A 24,619-nucleotide genomic window follows, 5' to 3' on the forward strand; every position below is an offset into this window, starting at 1 on the left:
GCCAGGCCCGCAGCGCCAGCAGCACGTCCAACCGCCACCGTCAGGGCTCCCGCTTGCAGTCAGCTGAGAGAGAGAGAGAGCTCCCTCTCGCCGCCGACATCTCCCTGCGACTGCCTGCGGCCGCTGCGGCCACCCCCCCCGCTCCCATCACCAGTGCCCTCCCGCCGGGCCACAAAGGACACTTGCCGCAGGTCCAACCGCCACCGTCAGGGCTCCCGCTTGCAGTCAGCTGAGAGAGAGAGAGAGAGCTCCCTCTCGCCGCCGACATCTCCTCGCGACTGCCTGCGGCCGCTGCGGCCACCCCCCCCGCTCCCAACGCCAGTGCCCTCCCGCGGGGCCACAAAGGACACTTGCCGTGGATGCCAGAGAAGCTCCAGCTGGGCGGGGCGCTGCCGGTACTTCCGTCCTGGGGCTCCCGCTCGCAGCTGTCCCCCGGCTCCTGCTCGATGCTGCGGTTTTCGGCGCTCTCCTGCTGGGCTCCAAAGAAGGAAGGCGGGAAAAAGGCTTTTTCCCGCCTTCCTTCTTTGGAGCCCAGCAGGAGAGCGCCGAAAACCGCGGCATCGAGCAGGAGCCGGGGGACAGCTGCGAGCGGGAGCCCCAGGACGGAAGTACCGGCAGCGCCCCGCCCAGCCGGAGCTTGGCGGTACACCTGGCCATGTCTCGCGGCACACCGGTGGGAAACGCTGTTCTAGACAACTGAAGAATGAACTTGGCTTTTCTCCATAGGAGGTTGGAGTTAGCATTCAGATAGGATTGCTCTTCATCCAATGACATTGAGGACTGAGTCTGTCAATCAACTGATGGCTTATATATAACCCCCATCTCCTGGGACATATCCCAGTTTCAGACTCAGTCCTCCATGATTAGATGTGGATTCCTTGAACTTTTCCTTTTTTTTCTAGTAACTAAGGTAAGTTTAAAAAAAAGAAAGAAAGAAAAGAAGAAGAAAAGAGAAAGAAAAGAAAGAAGAAGGACTACCTATCTATGAGCTCAGCCTTTTAACTGGGAAACTTTGTGTGCTTGCACCGTCTCTAACCAACTGTCGGCTCAATTTTGTCTCTTTGACAAGTCACTGATTGAATTACTTATCAGGCTACTTTAAATTCCTCTGCGGGTTCTGAAACTTGTTTCTTCTAATTTTCTTATGTGCAAAAGAATTGTAGGTTTTTTTTTTTTTAAAAAAATCAGCTTACTATTTTTACTAAGCAGATTTTTCAGTTAATCAGATGTAATCTATAAAACTGTCTGATAAAATTATCAGATTATGCAATAAGATTACATTTACCAAAACCTCCCCTTATTTCTAGGGCCTAAATAATAAACTCACTCATTTCTAAGGAATGAATGATCAATATAAAGTAATTTGTGACTTGAAAGGTCAAAAGTGCTTGCAATTTATCCCTTTAGGCTTCCTCATCTAATGTTTATGGCAGACACAGCCATCTTAATGAGCTATTCATAATAAAAGCAGCCACTCTTAACTTGAACTATTCAATCTGACAGCTTTTCAATCTACAATTTACAAGCTACTGTAACTCTGCAAAGAAGTCCTCTATCTCCTAAAATTCTATTGAGAACAACTTGTGTCACCGAAATTTTGTAATTTAGAAATAACATGGTAATACTTTTAGGCACTACAGGATTCACCTATGCCAGGGGTAGGCAAAGTTGGCTCTTCTATGACATGTGGACTTCAACTCCCATAAATTCCTGAGCTAGCATGATTGGCTTAGGAATTCTGGGAGTTGAAGTCCACAAGTCATAGAAGAGCCATCTTTGCCTACCCCTGACCTATGCTAATAGCTGTCAAAATACATTTTGTAATCGCAACATTAATTAGAAACTTAAGCCTGGAGCTAAAAGGGAGGAATTAATTTCAGTTTATATTTAGCGCAGCTCTCTTTTGGAGATCTTCTGAACCGCGATACCGTTCTGAAATAGAAAACTCCTTGAACTAGTATTTGACAGCGATTTTCCGTTACTAGCATGGAACATCCTACTGCAAAATCACAAATCGATCAATACAATAATTTTTACACATACACGCACATATATATTAACAATTTACTCTAGATCATTTCAAGATGTACCTTGTAGGTTGGTAAAAACGAACACATACACATAAACACGATACATGCGAATTTGATTGTATTGAGTCCTGGACAAGACTGTTACAATTTTACTAATCTCTTTGCAATTTACATTTCAGTAAATGTGATTAAGAGTGGGATTGCGATTCGAGATTTATAGCACGAAATCTGCAAATAACTTAATTATTCTTCCCCACCGCGCCTATCTAGATAATTTTTAGCAACTTCTTGGAAATGCAAATCATGCCTCCGGCCAGCAGGAGAGAGGAAGAGGAAGTGAGAGCAGCGACAGCAGTAGCGGCTGCACCGACGAAGCGACGTCGGCTGGGAGGTTTATAAGCAGTTGTGGATGGGAGAGAGAGGATCAGAAACATCAAAACAAGCCGCGGCCAAAAACGAACTTCAGAGGTGGAGGCGATAGGAGGTACTGCTGGTGACCCCAGGGCAGCCAACTTCATTGTTTAGCTCGGCACTTTGTGGAACCGATTCTGTTTTAGAAAAAGGTATTTTAATTTCTGATTAGTGGGAGGAGGAAGGAGCGTGGCTTGCCAGAGGCGCGTGTTTATATGGGGACGGGAAATGCTGAGGCAATGGGGAAGGGAAAGAGCTACAGCATTTTGCTATTGCTTATCAAGTCCCTGTAAGTTTTAGTGTAGACTACTAAACGTGAAGGGCGCTTGCAAGCCTCAAGGCAGTATGATGCTGTTCGAATATTGTAACAAGAACGAAGCCACCTGCGCTGGCAGGACTGTAGCTCGTATTGAAAATGTGTGGGAAATGCGATTCGTGGCAACAACAGATGGACCCCCGCCATTAGTTACAGCACTGAGAGAAAGGCGGGGAAGGGGGTCAGGGTGCGATAGCTCTTTGAAAACGTCAAAAGAGTGCTACACCGATGGTGTCCCGGTGTTGCGAGGCAATATGTGGGGAGGTTGGTAATCTCCTGTACTGCCTTCTCCTCATTGTTGGTTGTAAGGAACCCGAACAGGTCGCAAAGGGAAGGTTAGTTCTTGAATTCTGCCACGATTGCCTTCTCCTGAGGTAGGAAATATTAGCATCGGCAAAAATATAACCAAAAGAAAATGAGGAGGGGAGATTCTGTTAAACATGGCAAGAGTTCGTAGTGGCTGAGGGAAAAAGCCCCGAAGTCAAAACATTGCTGATTGCATTGGTGGAAGAAGAAACGCGAATTTCTTTGGTCCTAGAGATGGCTGGTACTTGCCCGCAATTGGCCCATTTCGAGAGTAATCTTGGCGCGGGGTGTGTGTGTCACTTCTCAACTTCCCGCCTTTAGGTGCTGCTCCAAGTAGCGGCCTCTGGCTGTTGTAAGCCACTCTACATTGGTTTCAATAAGAAAACAAGTGTTTCTTTTCTTAGCCAGTCTTCCATTGTTTCTGCCTCTGTTTCTGCACTCCTAATTCCGCAAGTGTGAATCCCCTGATCTCTGCTCCTTCCCCCAAAGCAAGCTCCCTTTTACTAAAATTTCTAGAATACTGGTGGCAGGTGAAAATGTAAAAAAGTCCTAATGATTGGATTAAAAAGTTCCACTTTGACATTTTATGAAAGGTAAATAAAAAGAGGTATATCCAAAACATTTGGTTGCATGTGTGGACTGAATATTTAAGCTTTATCTTCCATATAGTAGCACAGATATAATAAACTACATAATTGACTTATTTGTTACCTGGACTTGGCTATCCATACCAATGTGAGGCCAGTTGTTTATAGAGATTTTCAGTCATCCAGGTCATAGAATTTTTTTATTGGCCAAGTGTGATTGGACACAAGGAATTTGTCTTGGTGCATATGCTCTCAGCGTACATAAAAGAAAAAGATACATTTGTCAAGAATCATGTGGTACAACACTTAATGATTGTCATAGGGGTCAACTAAGCAATGAAGAAACAATATTAATAAAAATCTTAGGATACAAGCAACAAGTTACAGTCATACAGTACTAAGTGGAAGGAAAAGGATGATAGGAATGATGAGGAAAAACTGGTAGAAATAGAAGTGCAGATTTCTTAAAAAGTCTGACAGTATTGAGGGAATTATTTGTTTAGTAGAGTGATGGCGTTCGGGAAAAAACTATTCTTGTGTCTAGTTGTCTTGGTGTGCAGTGGTCTGTAGCGACGTTTTGAGGGTAGGAGTTGAAACAGTTTGTGTCCAGGATGTGAGGGGTCAGTAAATATTTTCCCCGCCCTCTTTTTGACTCGTGCAGTATACAGGTCCTCAATGGAAGACAGGTTACCAGCAATTGTTTTTTCTGCAGTTCTGATTATCCTCTGAAGTCAGTGTCGGTCTTGTTAGGTTGCAGCACCAAACCAGACAGTTATAGAGGTGCACATGACAGACTCAATGATTCCTCTGTAGAACTGTATCAGCAGCTCCTTGGGCAGTTTGAACTTCCTGAGCTGGTGCAGAAAGAACATTCTTTGTTGTGCTTTTTTGATGATGTTTTTGATGTTAGGTGACCATTTTAGGTCTTGAGATATGATAGAACCTAGAAATTTGAAGGTCTCTACTTTTGATACTGTGTTGTCTAGTATTGTGAGAGGAGGAAGGATAGAAGAGTTTCTCCTAAAGTCTACCACCATTTCTACGGTTTTTAGTGTGTTCAGTTCTAAATTGTTCTGATCACACCACAAGGATAGTTGTTCAACCTCCTTTCTGTATGCAGATTCATCATTGTCTCGAATGAGCCCGACCACTACTGTATCATTTGCAAACTTCAGTAGTTTAACAGATGGATTGTTTGAGATGCAGTCATTAGTGTATAGAGAGAAGAGAAGTGGTGAGAGTACACAGCCTTGGGGGGCACCTGTGCTAATTGTACATGTATCTGAAGTGATTTTTCCTAGCTTCACCTGCTGCTTCCTGTCTGTTAGGAAGCTTGTGATCCACTTATAAGTGTGTTCAGGTACTGCTAGATGATTTAGTTTGGTTAAGAGAATCTCTGGTATGAATGCTGAACTGAAGTCTACAAAGAGGACTCTAGCATAGGTCATTGGAGATTCAAGATGTTGAAGGATGTAGTGTAGAGCCATATTAACAGCATCATCTGTTGATCTATTTGCTCAGTATGCAAATTGCAGGGGGTCTAGCAGTGGATCCGTGATTGTTTTCAAGTGGAACATGACTAGCCTTTCAAAGGTTTTCATAGCTACAGATGTTAGAGCAACTAGTCTGTAGTAATTCAGTTCCTTGATGGAGGACTTCTTTGGCACTGGGATGATAGTAGAGCGTTTGAAGCAGGAAGGAACATAGCACAACTCTAGTGATTTGTTGAAGATTTGGGTGAAGGTGGGGGCCAATTGGTCAGCACAGACTTTTAAGCAAGAAGGAGTTATCTTCTTCTATAGTTGTCCTAAAGGTGCTTTTTCAAGAAGCAACTGGACTTTTCTTTGAATATGTTTTGCTTCTCATCCAAGAAGCTTCGGAGTCTTCGGAGAGGGGCGGCATACAAATCTAAGTAATAAAATAAATAAATAAATAAAGCTTCGGCTCTGACTGAATGGTGGGGAATGGAAGGATTTATTCTCATTACAGACAGCTGGTCATTTGCATTCTTTTAGAGAGTGTTTGAGGCCACTTGGACATTTGTCTGTGTCCCCATGGTCACCTGAGAAGTTCAAATGGGTGGGGAACCTTCTTAGAACTGTTGTTGAAAGGACTGTATTGTGGACTGGATAGACGATGATGTATCCTTCCCCCTCTGTTGAGAGAGATCTGTTCAATTCTGACATAGATGGCCTCTTTGACCTCTCTTTCAAAGCAGTGGTCCTCCTTATTCAAAATGTGGAAGCTTGTTCCAAGGCCAATGCTGAATATAAATTATACTTAAAAGATAACAGCCTGGAAGCAAAGCTCATTCAACTGATTGGCTCAGATTTTATCTTTGTAAGTGCTGTGTACTATAACTAAGACCTCTGACATGATAATTCTGTAGTTCCTTGTTTTGTAATCCTTTAACAAGTATTCCTTATTTCTTACTGAAATAAACAAACATTTGCATGATATTCTAATTTTTCAAGTTTCACATGTAGGTGTAAAATAGTCATATTTATTACTTTCCGGTTTGGCTACAGTCTGTAGCTTCTTTACTCCATGGAGGTTATGTTGCAGCTTTGGAACATGTGGGTTCTGCTTGTAACTTCTGTAAATGTATACCTCTAGTAGGAATGCATGTTTTCTAATAATCATTCTATTATCTATTTTATATTTTTGGTTTGCTGTTTATTCTCTTATTGGCTTGTAGCTGAAACAAGGGCACTGTATATGTAATGGCACTTCCGGACAGTGTCCTTCTATAGCAAACTTTCAAGCAAATGTTTGCTTGTGTGGTACTGCTCCACCCTTCCTTCCTTTCTTTGTTTACTGAAATCTTTTGGATTGTGAAATGTAAATTCATACAGGATTTTTTGCCATCAAGTTTAAACTATCGAAAATAGTTCAGGATGTGACCTCATTTCCATATTGACAATCATTATGTATTTCCCCCCTCTTTCAGTTCTTATTTTTAAAACATAAAGTCTGTAAATGATAATATTGACTATGTTGTAATGCTTGAAATAGAATGACTTTTGTGTTCTGAGAGCCTTACTCCAGTGAGCCCTTCTAAATTTCTTCTTACTAATAGACTAATATATTATACAGTGGTACCTCAAGATACGAACCCCTCGTCTTACGAACAACTCGAGATACGAACCCGGGGTTCAGAAAAAATTTGCCTCTTCTTACGAACTTTTTTTGTGTTACGAACGCCAAACCCGAACTTCCGGGTTCGGCGTTCGGAGGCTGCTGGGAAGCCCCGCCGCCTGGCTGTCACCTTTTAAAACAGCCGGGGGGCTTCCCAGCAGCCTCCCGAACGCCGAACCCGGAAGTTCGGGTTTGGCGTTCGTAACACCAAAAAAGTTCGTAAGAAGAGGCAAATTTTTTCTAAACCGTTTGGAGGCTGCTGGGAAGCCACGCGGCTGTTTTAAAAGGTGACAGCCGGGCTGGGGGGCTTCCCAGCAGCCTCCGAACGCCGAATGCAGAAGTTCGGGTTTGGCGTTCGGCTTCAGGAGACGGCCCGGCTGTTTTAAAAGGTCACATCCGGGCTGGGGGGCTTCCCAGCAACCTCCCGAACCCCGAACTTTTGCCGAACTTCTGGGTTCGGGGTTCGGGAGATTGCTGGGAAGCCCCCCAGCCCAGCTGTCACCTTTTAAAACAGCCGCGCAGCTTTCCAGCAGCCTCCGAATGCCGAACGCGGAAGTTCGGGTTTGGCGTTCGGCTTCGGGATCTCTCCTAGACTCTATAACAGCGGTCCCCAAACTACGGCCCAGGGGCTGGATGCGGCCCGCTGAGGCAATTTATCCGGCCCGTGGCAGCACACGAGATTTTACATGGAGCTGGGTGTTGGAGTTGGGGGCGGGGAGCGATGAAAGTGCGAGGCCGGCTAAAGTTTTTCTTTTTTTGAATGGCGAAGGTTTTTCTTATTCTGAATGTTGCGCGTGCGTGCGCACTCCCCATCCCCTTGTGGGCTGGCAGGGGGATGGGGGCGGAGAGGCCACAACCGAGAGGCTCGGGACCCGCCCATCCCCAGGTGGCCGTAGAAAGTGCAGAGATTATTAGAAAGTGGCAGAACCCGCCCGAAGAACTTGCGGCGACTGCTGCCAGCTTGGCTGGAGGCGACGGCGGTGGGTGAAAGAAAGAGCCGCGCCCATGCCTACCTGCTGTGAATGTTGGTGCTGAGATTCCCCGCTCCATGCCAGGCGGGCTGACTGGTGGATGGGGGTGGAGAGGCCACAACCGAGATGCTCGGCACATGTCCATCCGCGGCAGGGGGGGAGCGGCTGCGGCCATGGCTCCCTTCCCTACTCCCACCTGCCCCTGCCCGTTGCGGATGTGCCGGTGCCATGCCTCCCCGCCCCTGGCCTCCGCAGAGAGGTAAGGAAGAGAGAAAGAGAGAACAAGAGAGAGAAAGAGAGTGTGTGTGAGAGAGATCAACAGACAGAGAGCAAGATAGAAAGAAAGGAGAGAGAAAGTGAGAAAAAGAGAGAGCAAGAGAGGGGGAAGAGAAATAGAGATAGCAAGAGAGAGAACAAGAGAGAAGGAAAGCAAGAGAAAAAGAGTGTGAGAGAGAAAAAAATCAAGTGAGAGGGACAGAGAGAAAGAAAGAGAGAGAGAAAGAAAGAAAGCAAGAGAAAGAGGGACAGAGAGAGAGAGAGAAAGAAAGAAAGAAAGGGAGATATAGAGAGGGAGAGAGGAAGAGGGAGATATAGAGTGAGTGAGAGAGAGGAAGAAATCAAGAGAGAAAGAGAAAGAAAGCAAGAGAGAGAAAGAGGGACAGAGAAAGCAAGCAAGAGAGAGAGAGAAAAAGTGGGAGAGATAGAGAGAGAGAAAGAAAAAGGGAGAGATAGAAAGAGAATGACTGAGAGAGAGAAAGCAAGAGAGAGAAAGGGACAGAGAGAAAGAGAGAAAGAAAGGAATAGAGAGGGAGAGAGAAAGGAAGAGGGAGAGATACAAAGAAAGTGAGTGAGAGAGAGAGAGAAAGAAAGTGAGAGAGTGAGAGAGAGAGAAAGAGAGAGAAAAAAAGGAGAGGAAGGAAAAGAGAGAGAAATAAAGAGACAACACGGCAAGGAGTTGGGGACTTGCTCCACTTCACCTCCTCCTCCCTCCAGGCGGCAGCATTAAGAAAACCGCAGGGTTTTTTTTATACTCCGGCCCTCCAACAGTCTGAGGGACAGTGAACTGGCCCCTTGTGTAAAAAGTTTGGGGACACCTGCTCTATAATAATAATGCTTTTCTTTGTATACAATTTAGCATTTCCCTCCTCCATCCATTTCCACCCTCCAATTTATTTTTCCCTTCTTCATGCAATCTTACTTAATTTGCTCCCCCCATTCCACTCCCCCCCCCTTTTGGCAAGAGAATGGCTCATTATCTTGGTCTCTAATGGGAGTTATAATACAACAGAAACTGCCATTCATGGCTGGGCAGGTGGTGAATAGGCAAACGGGCAGAGAAGATGGCAGGGGGAGATTGCGCTTGCGTTACAGTTTTTTCTAGGTGCACCCACCTCGAGCTGCGATGTGATAAACTAAATAAAGGGGAAAATTCTCCCTCAAAACATCATAAATCCTTCTTGAAGAAAAGCAGAGGCGTAGAGCATTCACAGAAGTTCAAAGAGAATCTAAGATTTGCGGTTTTAAGGGAAGACGGACTTTCTTTCGCTATCATGAAGTGAGTACAATAAATCTCAATAAAGTGGCTGAAGGGGCTGACTCTAGCCTCAGGAAAATTAAAACGAAACTGGATCAACTGCTTCAAATTGTTACCAGCTTTAAACAAAGATTTCTGAGAGTGGAATCTGTATTGGAAAATCTTTCCTTAGATATTAAAACAGTTAAACGAGCAGTTAAAAAATGTGTCAGCTGAAAAAATTCAGAAATTAGAGCATCAAGTTAAAAGTCAGGATGAGATTTGTAAACAATTGAATTACAGAATTGCCAATTTGGAAGACCGGCAAAGGAGAAGGAATTTACCTCTGCATGGTTTTAGACCAGATTTTGCTCCAGGCTTGAAATTAGCTGAAGCAATCCTTAGTTGGATGAAAGTGTAGGGTACCCAGTTTGTTTTTGATGATGTTTTACGTGTCCATTGGGGCGTCCCACGTAGAAGCCGGGAGAGGCAAAGTTGCTTTATGCCCAATTTCAAGCCGTCTATATCAAAGCGGAAAAAGTTTACCTGGGGTTTTCCAGCTGCCATCTTGGTGTTCCAAGAAAATAAGATGTTTAGAGCACGATCATTGGAGGAGGGAAAGGCACTATTGAATCAAGTGGGTATTGAATTTGGAGAAAGTGAAGCACAAGGAGCAGAAGGAGGGGAGAGCGGAGCAGTTGGAGAGCCAAAAGGAGCAGAAGGAGGAGAAGATTATTTCAGCAGTTGCAGTACCCCAGATGAGGAGGAAAGGCAAAGGGAGGAGCAGCTGAAGCAGTTAACGGGGCAGGTGGAGGCCATCAGAAGCGAGCAGAGAAAAACAAGAGCCCAGCATGAGAAGAAAGTGAAGAAGTGAAGAGTGGAAACTGATTCTGTCGTCCCCTCTTGGAGATGTTTCTGGAATTTAGTGTTAATTTTGATTCTTGTTGGGGGGAGAAGGGAAAAAGGGAAAAGAAGTAAAAAAGTAAAAAAGTAAAAGAAGGTATTCAAATAGATAAGGGAGGGTGGGAAGGGAATTTTTCTCTCTAATTATATTAAAAAGTGGTTGCAAGTGAAGCTCAGCAGCGTGGGAATGAAATCAGGAGAAATGTCTCATGACTGGACAAGTGTTTTTCTTGTCCTCCCCCTTTTTAGTGGGGGAGCATGGGGGGGGGAAGAGGCACTTTGGGGGTGGTGGCAGGGGTGAGGAAGGGGAAAAAATTAAACCAAGAGCAAAACGAGGGGGAAAGCGTTATTCTTGTATATTATGAGTGAGTGTACTGTAATGGTTTTAAATGTGAATGGTTTGGGATCAGATTTGAAACTTTACAGGATATTGAGGATGGCTAAGCAAAACAAGGTGGACATTATGATTTTGACAGAAACACATAAAAGAGGGGGAGGAAGGGATAAATTGGTTAATGATAGAAATTGGAAATGGGTATATGAATCTTGAGGAACGCAAAATAGTAGAGGTACGGCGATTCTTTTCATCAGAGGGTTTTATTTGAAGAGGTTGGAGTTCAGAAAGATAGAGAAGGGAGGTGGCTGCTTGTTAAAGGGAAAATTAATCAAAAGAAATTGACACTGGCGGCAATTTATGCCCCGAATGGGAAAACAAAACAATTTATAATAAATACAAAGAGGAATTTGGATAACTTTATGGAGGGCATAATGCTTTTGGCAGGAGATTTTAATATGCAATTAACAAATAGGATCAGAAATATTAGTATGTTACATTTAAATAGACTTAATATGGTGGATCTCCATGCAGATATACCAAATAGAGACAGTATTCAGCAAGATATCATACATTTAGTTGCATTGACTATATATTAATGAACAGGGTGGGCAATATACAAGTTTAAAAAGTAGATATTAAAAGTATTTGGTTGTCAGATCATGCCCCACTACTAGCAGAATTGGAAATAGGTCAGGAATGTAATCAAAGAATTTGGAGATATAATGCAGTTGTAACTTATAGTGAACAAGATAAAGATAAATTGCAGACAGTTATGTGAATATTTTACAATTAATGATGTGGGTGATATTAAACAATCAATTGTTTGTGATGCATGTAAGGCTTATATGAGGGGACAATGTATATGTATGGATGCAGATATCAGAAAGAGGTGGGGTAGGGAAAGGGAAACGAAGATAAGGGAAATAGATTTGATACAAGAGCAGCTAAGATTAACTAAAAGTAGGGATTGGAATAGTCTATTGAAATTGAAAAGGAAACAATTGATGGTGTATGACGAGATCCAATGGAATAAGATGAGAATGACAATGTGAGAAAAAATATTGAGCTGGGGGACAAAATCAATGCAACAAATGGCAAGATACTTGAAGAAGAGGAAAGAAAAACCATGTATATTAGCACTGAGAGACCCTAGTGGAGAGGTTAGATATGGTAAAGAGTAGCTAGAGAAGATAATGAGAAAATATTATGAGGATTTGTATAAAGAGGAGCAGGTAAATATAGGAGTCCTTAACGTTGAGAAAATAGTAAGTGAAGAAGATAAACAAATATTGAATGCAGAAATTACACAAGATGAAATTGCTAGAGTAATTAAAGGGTTAAAACAAGCCAAAGCACCGGGCACGGATGGGTTTACAGGAGAATTTTATAAAACTTATATGAATGAACTGTTGCCGCATTTGGGGAAATTGTTTAATAATATATTGTTAACTCATATCCCGCAGACATGGAAGCTTTGTTACCATCCCGAAGATTGATCAAGATTTAAGAGAGCCTGGGTCCTACCATCCTATTAGTTTGGCAAATCAAGATTATAAAATATTTATGAAGATATTTTCAAACAAACTCAAAAATATTTTACCAAAAATAATTGAAGAGGATCAATATGGATTTGTGAAGGGTAGGAAGATAAGTGAACCAATTAGAAATGTAATAAATTTGATGCACCCTGCTACCGTTACTAAAAAGAAATTTTGAAATTTGAAATTAGACATTTATAAGGCTTTTGATAAAGTTAATCATAGCTATTTATACAAACTATATAAGGAATTAAGTATGGGGGACAAATTTTGTGAAGTTATAAAAGAGACTTATAAAGAGAATGAAGCATATATAAGGGTGAATGGACAAAGAACGCAGAGAATTAAAATACAAAATGGCACCAAGCAGGGATGTCCTTTATCTCCAATATTATTTGTAACAGCAATAGAGACATTAGCTAATAAGATAAGACAAGATAATACTTGGGTAGGGTATAAAATAGGGGAATTAGAAATGAAATTAAACCTATTTGCAGATGATGCAATTATATTGACCCAGACCCGGATGGAGATGATTAAAGTATTTTGCAAGAGTTTAAACAGGAATAGGGGGGTCAAATGACTGTTTCACAGGGGTCACCTAAAACCAGGGGGGAAGGCAAATTTCCCATGGTGCTAGGAACTAAAGCTTCTATTCTGGAGCTTTGGAACATATTTTTACAATCCAACAAATCAGGCATTTACAGTGGGGGTGTCCCTCTGACTTTCCTGCTAATCAGCTTAAAGTTTTCTAGGGAGAATTGGGGCTAGACTTGTGGTTGGGGATCACCACAACATGAGGAATTGTATTAAGGGATCGCAGCATTAGAGAGATTGAGAACCACTGATATAGATCAATGCAAACATTTAGGCATTCTTGGTTGATTTGTATGTTTCAATAACTATAAATGAACAACTAATGATATAACTTCCACATGGCACAAGAGGCAGCTCATATTTAGCATCCTACTTTCAAGTTTGCTACAGTTTTGAAATATTTAATTAGGTAGGTCACACACAAAATTTTTATCTTTTAAGAATCAATATACATCTGTAATTAAAATAACCTTAACTTGATTTGAAGGAAAAGTTGGTATATTTAGATTAAAAATCAGTGACTTTGTTCTGCTTTTTATGCAAATATGCCCAGAGAGATGAGTTCCTTCTCATATGAAGTACAACAATAAAAATTTAATTCGCTGCTTTATTTTCTTTTTTTCCTTTTTTTTAAAGAAAAAAGTTTATTAAATGTATAAACGTTAAAAAAGACAGTACATGGTCTTTTAACTTCTGTTGCATATTCATTTATATTAATATTGTATTGTACAGTCTCTTGGGTCAGACAAATAAATATAGAAAGGAAGCAACAACAACCAAAAAACCCCAAGTAGAAATAATAGAAAAAGAAAGAGACATAGAGACATGTACGCATATAACAACACAACACCCCCCCCCCCCTGAGCTGTCTTTATAGAGAGCTCTTTCTCTTATGTCATTCTACGGCAGTTAGTACCAACGGTCATTTTTCAGTTTTATGTGAAACCTTTTAAATTATAATATGCTTTTCTTACATCTCATTACAACAAATTTTTTTATTATATTTTTTATTTATTAAACATAAATCTTTCTATATACAGCCTTATTTCTGTTTCCTCTTTTCCGCCCATTTGTAAAATTCTTTCCAGATCTCATAGTATTTTGTTTCATCTTTGTTTTTCAGCTCTTGTGTTAGCTTGTCTAATTCCACACAGTCATATATATTTTTAATCATGATTCTTTCTGTTGGCGTTTCCTCTTTTTCCCAGTTCTGGGCTATGCAAATCCTAATCGCTGTGATAATATGTTGAATAAGATAGTATTATTTTTTCATTTTTAGATCTATTATACCTAGCAGGAAGATCTCAGGTTTTAGTTTAAGTTTTTGTTTAGTAATTTCAAAAATCCATATACCATATTTATTTTGTTTCAAATTTTCTTTATTTAGGGACATATTTACCACATGTGGAAGAAAGTTCTATTTCCATTTCCACATCTCCAGCAGTTTGGCTTTAGGTTAGGGCATATTTTTGCTAATCTGGCTGGTGCTAGATTTTTATGGATATTTTATAGATATTTTCTTTATATGCTATTGATTTTGTCATTTTGTAGTTTCTGGTCCGTATAGTTTCCCATTGGTCTAGATGAGTGTTATACCCTATATTTCTTGCCCAACTAGTCATGTTTCCTTTCACTATTTGGGTTTCCATTTTATATTCAATCAAAAATTTATATAATTTAGTTATATAATGAGCCGGGGTGGCGCAGTAGGTAGAGTGCTGTACTGCGGGCCACTGAAGCTGACTAGATCTATAGGTCAGCAGTTCAAATCTCATCACCAGTTCAAGGTTGACTCAGCCTTTCATCCTTCCGAGGTGGGTAAAATGAGGACCTGGATTGTGGGGGCAATATGCTGGCTCTGTTAAAAAGTGCCATTGTTAACATGTTGTAAGCCGCCCTGAGTCTAAGGAGAAAGGTGGTATAAAAATCGAATACCATATATACTCGAGTGTAAGTTGAGTTTTTCAGCAACAAAAATTTGCTGAAAAATCCAACCTCGACTTATATTCGAGTCACTGACAGCGCTCCGGCACTGCAATGACCAGAGTGCTGGCAGCAGGGGTAGGCTGGACCCACCAGGGCATGGAACCGTTCTGCCGATGGAAATTAAGCTGCACGCAGCTTCAGCTGACCGGTGGCAGTCACTTCAGGAATTATCGGTCTTGGCTGTCCTTTTCCCCCCTGCTGCTGCTGCGTCTGCACTCCTCACTTTTCCCCTGTTTCCTGCTTCCTGGTCTCGGCGAGATTCCCTCTATCCTGCCCAACTCCCCTCCAGCCTCACGCGGCCACCTGCAGAGTCCAGGAAGGAGGAGAGAGGAAAAAAGCAAAGAGCACACAGACAGCAGCAGGGGAAAAAAAGGAGAGCTCAGCCATGCCAAAGCGGTCTATTTCCCCCTTGCGAAGCCCTCGCTCTGCCTGCAGCTCCGATGGAAAGGCTTTTTTTGCTAGGCTTCTCCACCCAATCCCCGGGGAGCCTGGGTGGGAGCAAAGTCAGGGGTGCGTGTGACCACGATGCCCCTACCACTAGCTCCGGTAATTTTCTTTTGGAAGGATTCTTTGCTGCAAGAAAATTACCCCACTTGGCGGTGGTGGGGGTGGGGACTCCAAGCAGATAGTGATCGCAAAGGAAGGTCCATGGTGGCACCTCCCCCGCCCGCTCTGAGATTGCTTGCTGCAATCCCAACCACTCAGCTTTTAAAAAAACTGAGTGGCTGGAAACTGTAGCTCCGCCGGACTACGGTATAACATCAAAATATAGGAATATTTAACTTAAGTCGACAAAGCTGTCTGGATGTTTAGGGAGGCGAAGTGTCCCTGCCTCTGAAGATCCTTGATTTGATAGTGTCCGTGGCGATAAAGAGTTATATAGTCGCGGACACGCCTGGAGTCGGATCAGCTGAGATGCGGTAGAATGGTAGCCGCCATTTGCAGCTGAGTCACACTGCCAGGGGTGAGTTGGAGAGCAGAAGATCGCGACCGCCGGGGAAAGGGAGCTGACCGAGCCAGCCGAAAAACACCCGGCCTGGACGATTTGGACCCGGGGGAGGTCTCCTGGATTTGAGGAATCTCCTTAAGAAGAGGGATTTGAGGAATCCCCTGAAGAACAATCCCAGTGTGTTATCGAGGGGCGGAGAACGGGAGGAGAGAGTGTGCACCGGAAAGAGAAGGACGAGAGGGGCGAGAGAAGAACAACGCCCAGGATTGCCCTGTCCTCATTGCACGGACCCGAGACGCCGAGGAGCTGCATGGTGAGAGCACCTGGCGCTGGAGGGCCTATAAAAGAGCAAACCAAGGAGAGGAAGGAGGAGATCAAGACTGAGATTGAGGCTCGCCCTACTGAGATTACATGGAGTTCGTACTAAGATCATATAATACTGCAGAGGGACTGGAGACTTGGAAATACTGCAAGAGTAGAGGAATAAAGGCGATTGTGGACCCAGAGAAAAGACCTGAGAGTGCCAGCCAGTGGCAGTTGCCGGTACCAAAGAACCTGGGGGACAGTATGCCAGGACTTCTCCCTGAACACTGAATTTCTTTTCTAGAACTCACCTTTAAGAACTGGTGCTGTATTGCTGACTTGATGGACAAATGATCTTAATTATTTCCTATATTTTAGCACTTTATAATTTTAACAATTTTTAATAATTAATATGTTATTCTATTAAGATCTTAGAGAGTAACTTGGAGTAATTGGTATTTTAGTATTAGAGTAATTTGATGTTTAATATTAATTATTAATGGGATTGTATATGGAGATTTTAGTAATTAACATTTTAGCTACTTTATTGGGTAGGGTTTTTAATGATGGATTTCTGGGATGGGTGGGGAGGCATGTATGGTATGAATGATTGGGGTGGGTGAGATGTTATGTATGAGGCAAATGGGAATAGTATGAATGAGAATTGTCCACCTGGCGATGGGGAGACAGGAGGGATAGGGGTATCTATCTCTGAGGTAGCGGAGGGCCAGAATATCCCGATCTTGCTGGAGAGAGGTAGATATGGCGGGAGTCACGGGGCTAGCCATTCTGGAGGAAGAAGAGATCGCTGCTTAAAAGCGATCCCCTGTTCCGGTCCTGTGAGCTCAACCCGGGGTACTGGTGATGAGTGTAATCCGGGCCCTGGGCTGAAGCTGCTGCTATTCAATGCCAGATTGGTCATAATCAAAGCTCTCCTCATCCCGGATTTGATCCTGGATGAGGAGGCCGATCTGGCATGTGTGACTGAAACCTGGCTGGGCCCAGAGGGAGGAGTTCCTCTCTCGGGAATATGCCCAGCTGGGTTTCAGGTATGGCATCAGCCTCCACCCCAGGGAAGTGGGGGAGGAGTGGCTATTGTAGCCAAGGAGAACCTTCGCCTGCGTAGACTCATTGCCCCTGAGATTGTGGGTTATGAGTCCCTCTTGGGGTTCAGGTGGGCTTGTTACTCATGTACCTGCCTCCCAACTGTGTGTCAACAGCCCTGCCTGTGCTGTTTGAGGAGGTGGCCGGGTTGGCAGTGTAGTTCCCTGGACTTATTGTCCTAGTGGACTTCAATTTGCCATCACTCGGCGGTTCCTCTGGATTAGCACAGGAGTTCATGGCCACCATGACAACCATGGACCTGACCCAAGTAGTTCAGGGTCCGACTCACGAGGGGGGACACACACCTGACATGATATTCCTCTTGGAGCAATTGAGTAATGGTCTGAGAGTAAGGGGCTTAGAAACATTGCCTTTGTCATGGTCAGACCATTTCCTACTGCTGCTTGATTTCCTGGCTCCAATCATCCCCCACAGGGAGGCGGAACCAATTAGGTTCCGCCCCAGATGCCTAATGAACCCAGAGGGCTTTCAGAGGGCGCTTGGGGTTTTATCAGATTCACTTGTCCACAGCTCGGTGGAGTCTCTTGCTGAGGAACAAGGCTGCAGCAGAGGCTCTTGACCGAATTGCGCCATTGGGACCTCTCTGTGGCACTAGACCCTGTAGAGCCCCATGGTTCAACAAAGAGCTCTGGGAGTTGAAACGCCAGAAGAGACGTCTAGAGAAGCGATGGAGAAAGCGTAAATCCGAATCCGATCGAACACTTGTAAGAGCTTTTATTAAGACCTACAAAGTGGCGCTCAAAGCGGCAAGATGTGCGTACCGTACCACCTTGATTGCTTCAGCGGAATCCCGCCCAGTCGCTCTGTTTATGGTGACCTGCTCCCTTCTAAATCGGGGCAGTTGGGGAGCCCTTGCAGGGCAGTGCTGAGGAATTTAACTCGTTTTTCGCTGATAAAGTTGCTCAGATCCGGGTGGACCTCGACTCCAATTGTATAGCAGTATCGGCTGACAACGAGTCAGTCGAGGTGACTGGGGCTAAATGTCTTTGTCCATCTGTCTGGGAGGCGTTTAATTTGGTGAAACCTGATGAAGTGGACAAGGCCATTGGATCTGTGAGTTCCGCCACCTGTTTACTGGATCCATGTCCCTCTTGGTTGGTTTCGGCCAGCCGAGAGGTGACACGGAGCTGGGTCCAGGAGATTGTCAACGCCTCCTTGGGGAGGGCGTCCTACTTATAAGGAAGCACTTGTGCGCCCCCTCCTCAAGAAGCCTTCCCTGGACCTAGCCATGCTTAATAACTATCATCCAGTCTCCAATCTTCCCTTTATGGGGAAGTTTGTTGAGAAGGTGTTGATGCTCCAACTCCAGCGGTCCTTGGAAGAAGCCTATTATCTAGGCCCTCAGCAGTCTGGATTCAAGCCCGGCTACAGCACGGAAACTGCTTTGGTTGCATTGATGGATGATCTCTGGCGGGCCTGGGGCAGGGGCTTGTTCTCTGTCCTGGTGCTTCTTGACCTCTCAGCGGCTTTCGATACCATCGACCATGGTATCCTCCTGTGCCGGCTGGAGGGGTTGGGAGTGGGAGGCACTGTTCTTCAGTGGTTCTCCTCCTACCTCTCTGGTTGGTCGCAGTCGGTGTTAGTGGGGGGTCAGAGGTCAACCTCTAGGTCTCTCCCTTGTGGGGTGCCTCAGGGGTTGGTCCTCTCCCCCCTGCTATTTAATATCTACATGAAACTGCTGGGTGAGATCATCCAAGGGCATGGGGTGAGGTATCATCAGTATGCAGATGATACCCAGCTTTACATCTCCACCGCTTGTCCAGTCAGCGAAGCAGTGGAAGTGATGTGCCGGTGCCTGGAGGCTGTTGGGGTCTGGATGGGTGTCAACAAGCTCAAACTCAATCCAGACAAGATGGAGTGGCTTTTGCCTCCCAAGGAGAATTCCATCTGTCCATCCATTACCCTGGGGGGGGGGCAATTATTGACCTCCTCCGAGAGGGTTCGCAACTTGGGCGTCCTCCTCGTTCCAAAGCTAACATTGGAACACCATCTTTCGGCTGTGGCGAGGAGGGCGTTTGCCCAGGTTCACCTGGTGCACCAGTTGCGGCCCTACTTGGACAGAGAGTCACTGCTCACAGTCGCTCATGCCCTCATCACCTCGAGGTTCGATTACTGCAACGCTCTCTACATGGGGCTACCTTTGAAAAGTGTTCGGAAACTTCAGATCGTGCAGAATGCGGCTGCGAGAGCTATCGTGGGGCTTCCCAGATTCGCCCACGTTTCTACAACACTCCGTGGCCTGCACTGGCTGCCGATCAGTTTCTGGTCACAATTCAAAGTGTTGGTAATGACCTTTAAAGCCCTACATGGCATTGGACCAGAATACCTCCGGAATTGCCTTCTGCTGCACGAATCCCAGCGGCTGATAAAGTCCCACAGAGTTGGCCGTCTCCGGTCCCATCGTCCAAACAATGTCGTTTGGCGTTTGCCCAGGGGAAGAGCCTTCTCTGTGGCGGCCTCGGCCCTCTGGAATCAACTCCCCCCGGAGATTAGAACGGCCCACACCCTCCTTGTCTTTCGCAAATTACTCAAGACCCACCTATATCGCCAGGCATGGGGGAACTGAGACACCTCCCCCAGGCTTTTATATTTTATGTTTGGTATGTATGTGTTGTATGGTTTTAATTGCTGGGGTTTTATATATCATTTTCTTTTAATATTATATTTGTTCACTGTTATATTGTTTTTTATTATTGTTGTGACCCACCCTGGGTCTTCGGAGAGGGGCGGCATACAAATCTAACAAATCTAATTATTATTATTATTATTAATTTTCCCAAAAGAAAATTACCAGAGCGAGCGGGGTTGGGGTGGGGTCCTATGAAACGGGCGGAGCAAGGGGCGGATGGGAGCGCGTGGTATGTTGGGACTTTCCTTTCTGCCTGCCCCATGCCAAGGCTCCTGCCAGGTGAAAAATCTTTTGCCAGTTAAACTATGGATCCCACTGAAGAAATTTTAGAGAATACTCAAAATGATTCTTCATTTGCTTTGTAACCTTAAATAAAAACCAGTACAGTATTAACTGTGTAATTTACCTGGGGGGGGGGGGTAAAGAAAGATGCTAGGAAGGAAGAAAGAAAAGTAAGAAAAACAAAAAGACAGACAGAAAAGAAAGAAAGACAGACAGGGAAGGAAGAAAGAGAAAGAAAGAAAGAAAAAGAAAGGAAGAAAGAAAAAGAAAGGAAGAAAGAAAAAGAAAGGAAGAAAGAAAAAGAAAGGAAGAAAGAAAAAGAAAGGAAGAAAGAAAGAAAAAGAAAGAAAGAAAAATGTTAGGAAGGAAGGAAGACAGAAAGAAAGAAAAAGAAAGATGGTAGGAAGGCAGGCAGGCAGGCAGACAGAAAAAGATGGTAGGAGGGAAGAGAGACAAAGAAAGATGATAGGTAGGTAGGAAGGAAGGAAGACACACAGAAAAGGAAAGGAGGGAGGGAAGGGATAGAAGAAGGAAAGAAAAAGGAAGGAAGGAAGACACGCCGACAGAAACAGAAAGGGGGAAGGGAAGCAAGGAAGGAAGGAGAAAGAAAGAAAGAAACAGACCTGACCACAATTGAGGCCAAAATTTTGATTGCTAAGCAAAAGCGTTGTTAAGTGAGAATCACCACATTTTACTCAATCCATGACATTTCCTAGCTCTAACAATGATGTGCAAGCTAGGGAAGTACATCTGAAGGTATGTGTAATGTTCTAGTTATGGTTAAATGTGTGGCAGAAAGTGGACTCTGGGTTTGTTTTTCCTATCACAGTAAGTGAGGTTGAATGTATATAATTCTACATGACCTCTCTCTCTCTCTCTCTGTATATACACATACAGTTTATATACTAGATAATGTACCATATTTTTCGGTATATAAGATGCACCGATATATAAGAGGCACCTAGATTTTAGATGAGAAAAACAAGGAAAAAAGTATTCTGAACCAAATGGTGTAGTATTATATTGTTTAATAAAATACCAGGAAATACTGAAAAACTGCTAAACATCAGGTGAGCTACACAAGTAATCTTGCAATAGCATCACTTAAGCAATCACATAAATGACATTTTCTGGGTCAACGCTTTTCAAAGGTAGCCCCATGTAGAGAGCATTACAGTAGCCGAGCCTCGAGGTGATGAGGGCATGAGTGACTGTGAGCAGCGACTCCCGGTCCAAATAGGGCCGCTACTGGTGCACCAGGCGAACCTGGGCAAACGCCCCCCTCGCCACAGCTGAAAGATGTTTCTCTAATGTGAGCTATGGATCAAGGAGGACACCCAAGTTGCAGACCCTCTCTGAGGGGGTCAGTGATCCCCCCCCCCAGAGTAATGGATAGACAGATGGAATTGTCCTTGGGAGGCAAAACTCACAGCCACTCTGTCTTATGAGGGTTGAGTTTAAATCTGTTGACACCCATCCAGACCCCAACAGCCTCCAAGCACCGGCACATCACTTCCACTGCTTCGCTGACAGGACAAGGGGTGGAGATGTAAAGCTGGGTATCATCTGCATACTGATGATACCTCACCCCATGCCCTTGGATGATCTCACCCAGCGGTTTCATGTAGATATTAAATAGCAGGGGGGAGAGGACCGACCCCTGAGGTACCCCACAAGGGAGCAACCTAGAGGTCAACCTCTGACCCTCCACTAACACTGACTATGCACGACCGGAGAGGTAGGAGGAGGGCCTAGATAATAGGCTTCTTCGAAGGACCGCCGGAGTTGGAGCGCCACCACCTTCTCAACAATCTTCCCTATAAATGGAAGGTTGGAGACTGGCCGATAGTTGTTGAGAATGGCTGGGTCCAGGGAATGCTTCTTGAGGAGGGGGCGCACAAGTGCCTCCTTGTAGGGATCCGGGAAGGACCTCCACCCCAGAGAAGCGTTGACAATCTCCTGGACCCAGCTCCGTGTCACCTCCCTGCTGGCCGAAACCAGCTAGGAGGGACATGGATCCAGCAAACAGGTGGCGGAGCTCACAGCTCCAATAGCCTTGTCCACTTCATCAGGTGTCACCAGATCAAACTCTTCCCAGACGCGTGGACAAGTACGGGCCCTAGTCACTTCGACTGATTCGTTGTCAGTCGACTCTGTTTTCCAATTGGAGTTGAAGTCCGCTTGGATCTGAGAGATTTTATCAACGAAAAACATGTTAAAATTCTCGGCACTACTCTGCAAGGGCTCCCCAACTCCCCCCTGGTTAAGAAGGGAGTGGGTCACCCTAAACAGAGCGGCTGGGCGGGATTCCGCTGATGCAATCAAGGCAGCATGATACGTGCATCTTGCCGCCTTGAACGCCACTTTGTAAGTATTGATGTGAGCTCTTACAAGTGTTCGATCGGATTCGGACTTACTCTTCCTCTATCGCTTCTCTAGATGTCTCTTCTGGCGTTTCAACTCCCAGAGCTCCTTGTTGAACCATGGAGCTCTACGGATCTAGTGCCGTGGAGAGGTCGCCACGGCGCAATTCGGTCAAGGGCGTCTGCTGCAGCCTTTTTCCAAGCCTCAGCCAGAGACTCTGCCGAACTGTGGATGAGTGTATCTGGAATAATCCCAAGCGCCTTCTGAAAGTCCTCTGGATCCATCAGGCGTCTGGGACGGAACAACCTAATCGGTTCCTCCTCCATGCGGGGAAGGATTGGAGCCAGGAAGTCAAGCCACAGTAGAAAATGGTCCGACCATGACAAATACAACACTTCTAAGCCCCTTAGTATCAGACCATTACTCAGTTGCTCAGAGAAGAATACCATGTCGGGTGCATGCCCCCCCTCGTGAGTCGGACCCTGTACTACTTGGGTCAGGTCAATGGCTGTCATGGTGGCCATGAACTCCTGTGCCAGTCCAGAGGTTTCGCTGAGTGATGGCAGGTTGATGTCCCCCAAGACAATAAGTCTGGGGAACCCCACCGCCAATCCGGCTACCTCCTCGAGTAGCACAGGCAGGGCTTGTGACACGCAGCTGGGAGGCAGGTACGTGAGAAACAAGCCCATCTGAACCCCTAAGTCCAACTTCACCAGGAGGGATTCGCAACCCGCAATCTCTGGAGCAACGAGTCTACGCAGGCAAAGGCTCTCCCTGGCTATAATAGCCACTCCTCCCCCCCTTCCCTGGGGTCGAGGTTGATGCCATATCTTAAACCCAGCTGGGCAAATTTCAGAAAGAGGAACTCCTCCCTCCGGGCCCAGCCATGTTTCAGTTACACATGCCAGATCGGCCTCCTCATCCAGGATCAAATCCCGGATGAAGAGAGCTTTATTTACCACCGACCTGGCATTGAGTAGCAGCCTTCTCCGAGTCCCGTCAACTAAACAATATTGTTTGGCGGGACCCAGGGGAAGAGCCTTCTCTGTGGCAGCCCCGTCCCTCTGGAACCAACTCCCCCCAGAGATTAGAATTGCCCCCACCCTCCTTGCCTTTCATAAGCTTCTTAAAACCCACCTTTGCTGTCAGGCATGGGGGAACTGAGATATTCTTTCCCCCTAGGCCTTTACAATTTATGCATGGTATGTTTGTATGTATGTTTGGTTTTATAAGTTTTTTTTAGTTGTTTTAGTATTGGATTGTTACATGCTGTTTTTTATCATTGTTGTTAGCCGCCCCGAGTCTACGGAGAGGGGCGGCATACAAATCCAATAAATAATAATAATAATAAATAATAATGGACAGATAGATGGAAGTGTCCTTGTGAGGCAGAACCAACAGCCATTCCGTCTTGTCGGGGTTGAGCTTGAGACTGTTAGCACCCATCCAGAAGCTAACAGCCTCCAGACCCCGGCACATCACTTCCACAGCTTAACTGATTGGACATGGGGTGGAGGTGTATAGCTGAATATCATCAGCATACTGATGGTAACTCTCCCCACGCCCTCAGATGATCTCACCCAGCGATTTCATGTAGAATGCAGCTTAGGAATGCATTGGCTTTTTTGACTTGGATAATTCAGATCATTTCTGCATTTAAAAAACTATTTCATGAATACTAGTCAAAGTATATTCCAGTGTTTCAGTATTTATGAATATTAATTAATATCATTGATTATATGGTACACAATTGAATTCTTAAGATTTTAACCTCTCCTTTACACACCGATTATACTCCTGTAATTATACCTGCCAAGTCATGAAAAAAATGGATGCTTCTGTTTGAATTCATTTTAAATGACACTGTTATTTTCTCTCCTTCCAGCTGTGAAAGAGAGTCTATAGCCTATAAGATATTCCCATTCACTACAAAGAGCAGTCACAGAAAATGCCGCCTCCTGCAAATATTGTGAAAGTAGCAGTAGAATGGCCTGGTGCCTTTCCAAAGTTGATGGAAATTGACCAAGTAAGTGCTTATTTCTCTGTGTTATTTGTAAAAGTCTTTCTACTCTTAGACTGACAATTAATGCTTGTTATACAATATTTTACACAGTCTTATAATGAGTCAACTGTGGAATCTTCTCTAAGGATCTTTTACCTAAATAGAAGGTTTGCATGGCTTTGTATAGATACAGTAGTTCTCATTGAATGACACTAACTGGGGCTGAAACTGCTGCCAAAAATTAATGCAGCCATTATGCAAAACATCATATGACAATTCTATTTAGTGAGGCAGTTCCAGTTGAGTCATTAGGCCAAGATCTCATGCTTCTA

At 44.5% G+C, this 24,619-nt stretch overlaps 1 protein-coding gene across 3 annotated transcripts in view; it reads left to right on the forward strand.

Moving 5' to 3' along the window:
* Window positions 1-2,339: 2,339 nt before the first annotated feature.
* Window positions 2,340-24,619, forward strand: part of ELMO1 (engulfment and cell motility 1) — a 606,322-nt gene continuing 584,042 nt past the window's right edge. The window contains exons 1-2 of one of the 3 annotated variants that reach the window (XM_070726295.1): window positions 2,340-2,514; window positions 24,171-24,311. In XM_070726295.1, the coding sequence (XP_070582396.1) occupies window positions 24,234-24,311 (78 nt within the window). In that variant the 5' untranslated portion in view covers window positions 2,340-2,514; window positions 24,171-24,233. Of the gene's footprint in view, window positions 2,594-24,170; window positions 24,312-24,619 lie in introns of all 3 variants that reach the window. The other 2 variants (XM_070726294.1, XM_070726296.1) reach the window with 2 other exon arrangements.

The sequence above is a fragment of the Erythrolamprus reginae genome, chromosome Z (assembly GCF_031021105.1).
Source record: "Erythrolamprus reginae isolate rEryReg1 chromosome Z, rEryReg1.hap1, whole genome shotgun sequence".
In the NCBI taxonomy this organism is placed as follows: domain Eukaryota; kingdom Metazoa; phylum Chordata; class Lepidosauria; order Squamata; family Dipsadidae; genus Erythrolamprus; species Erythrolamprus reginae.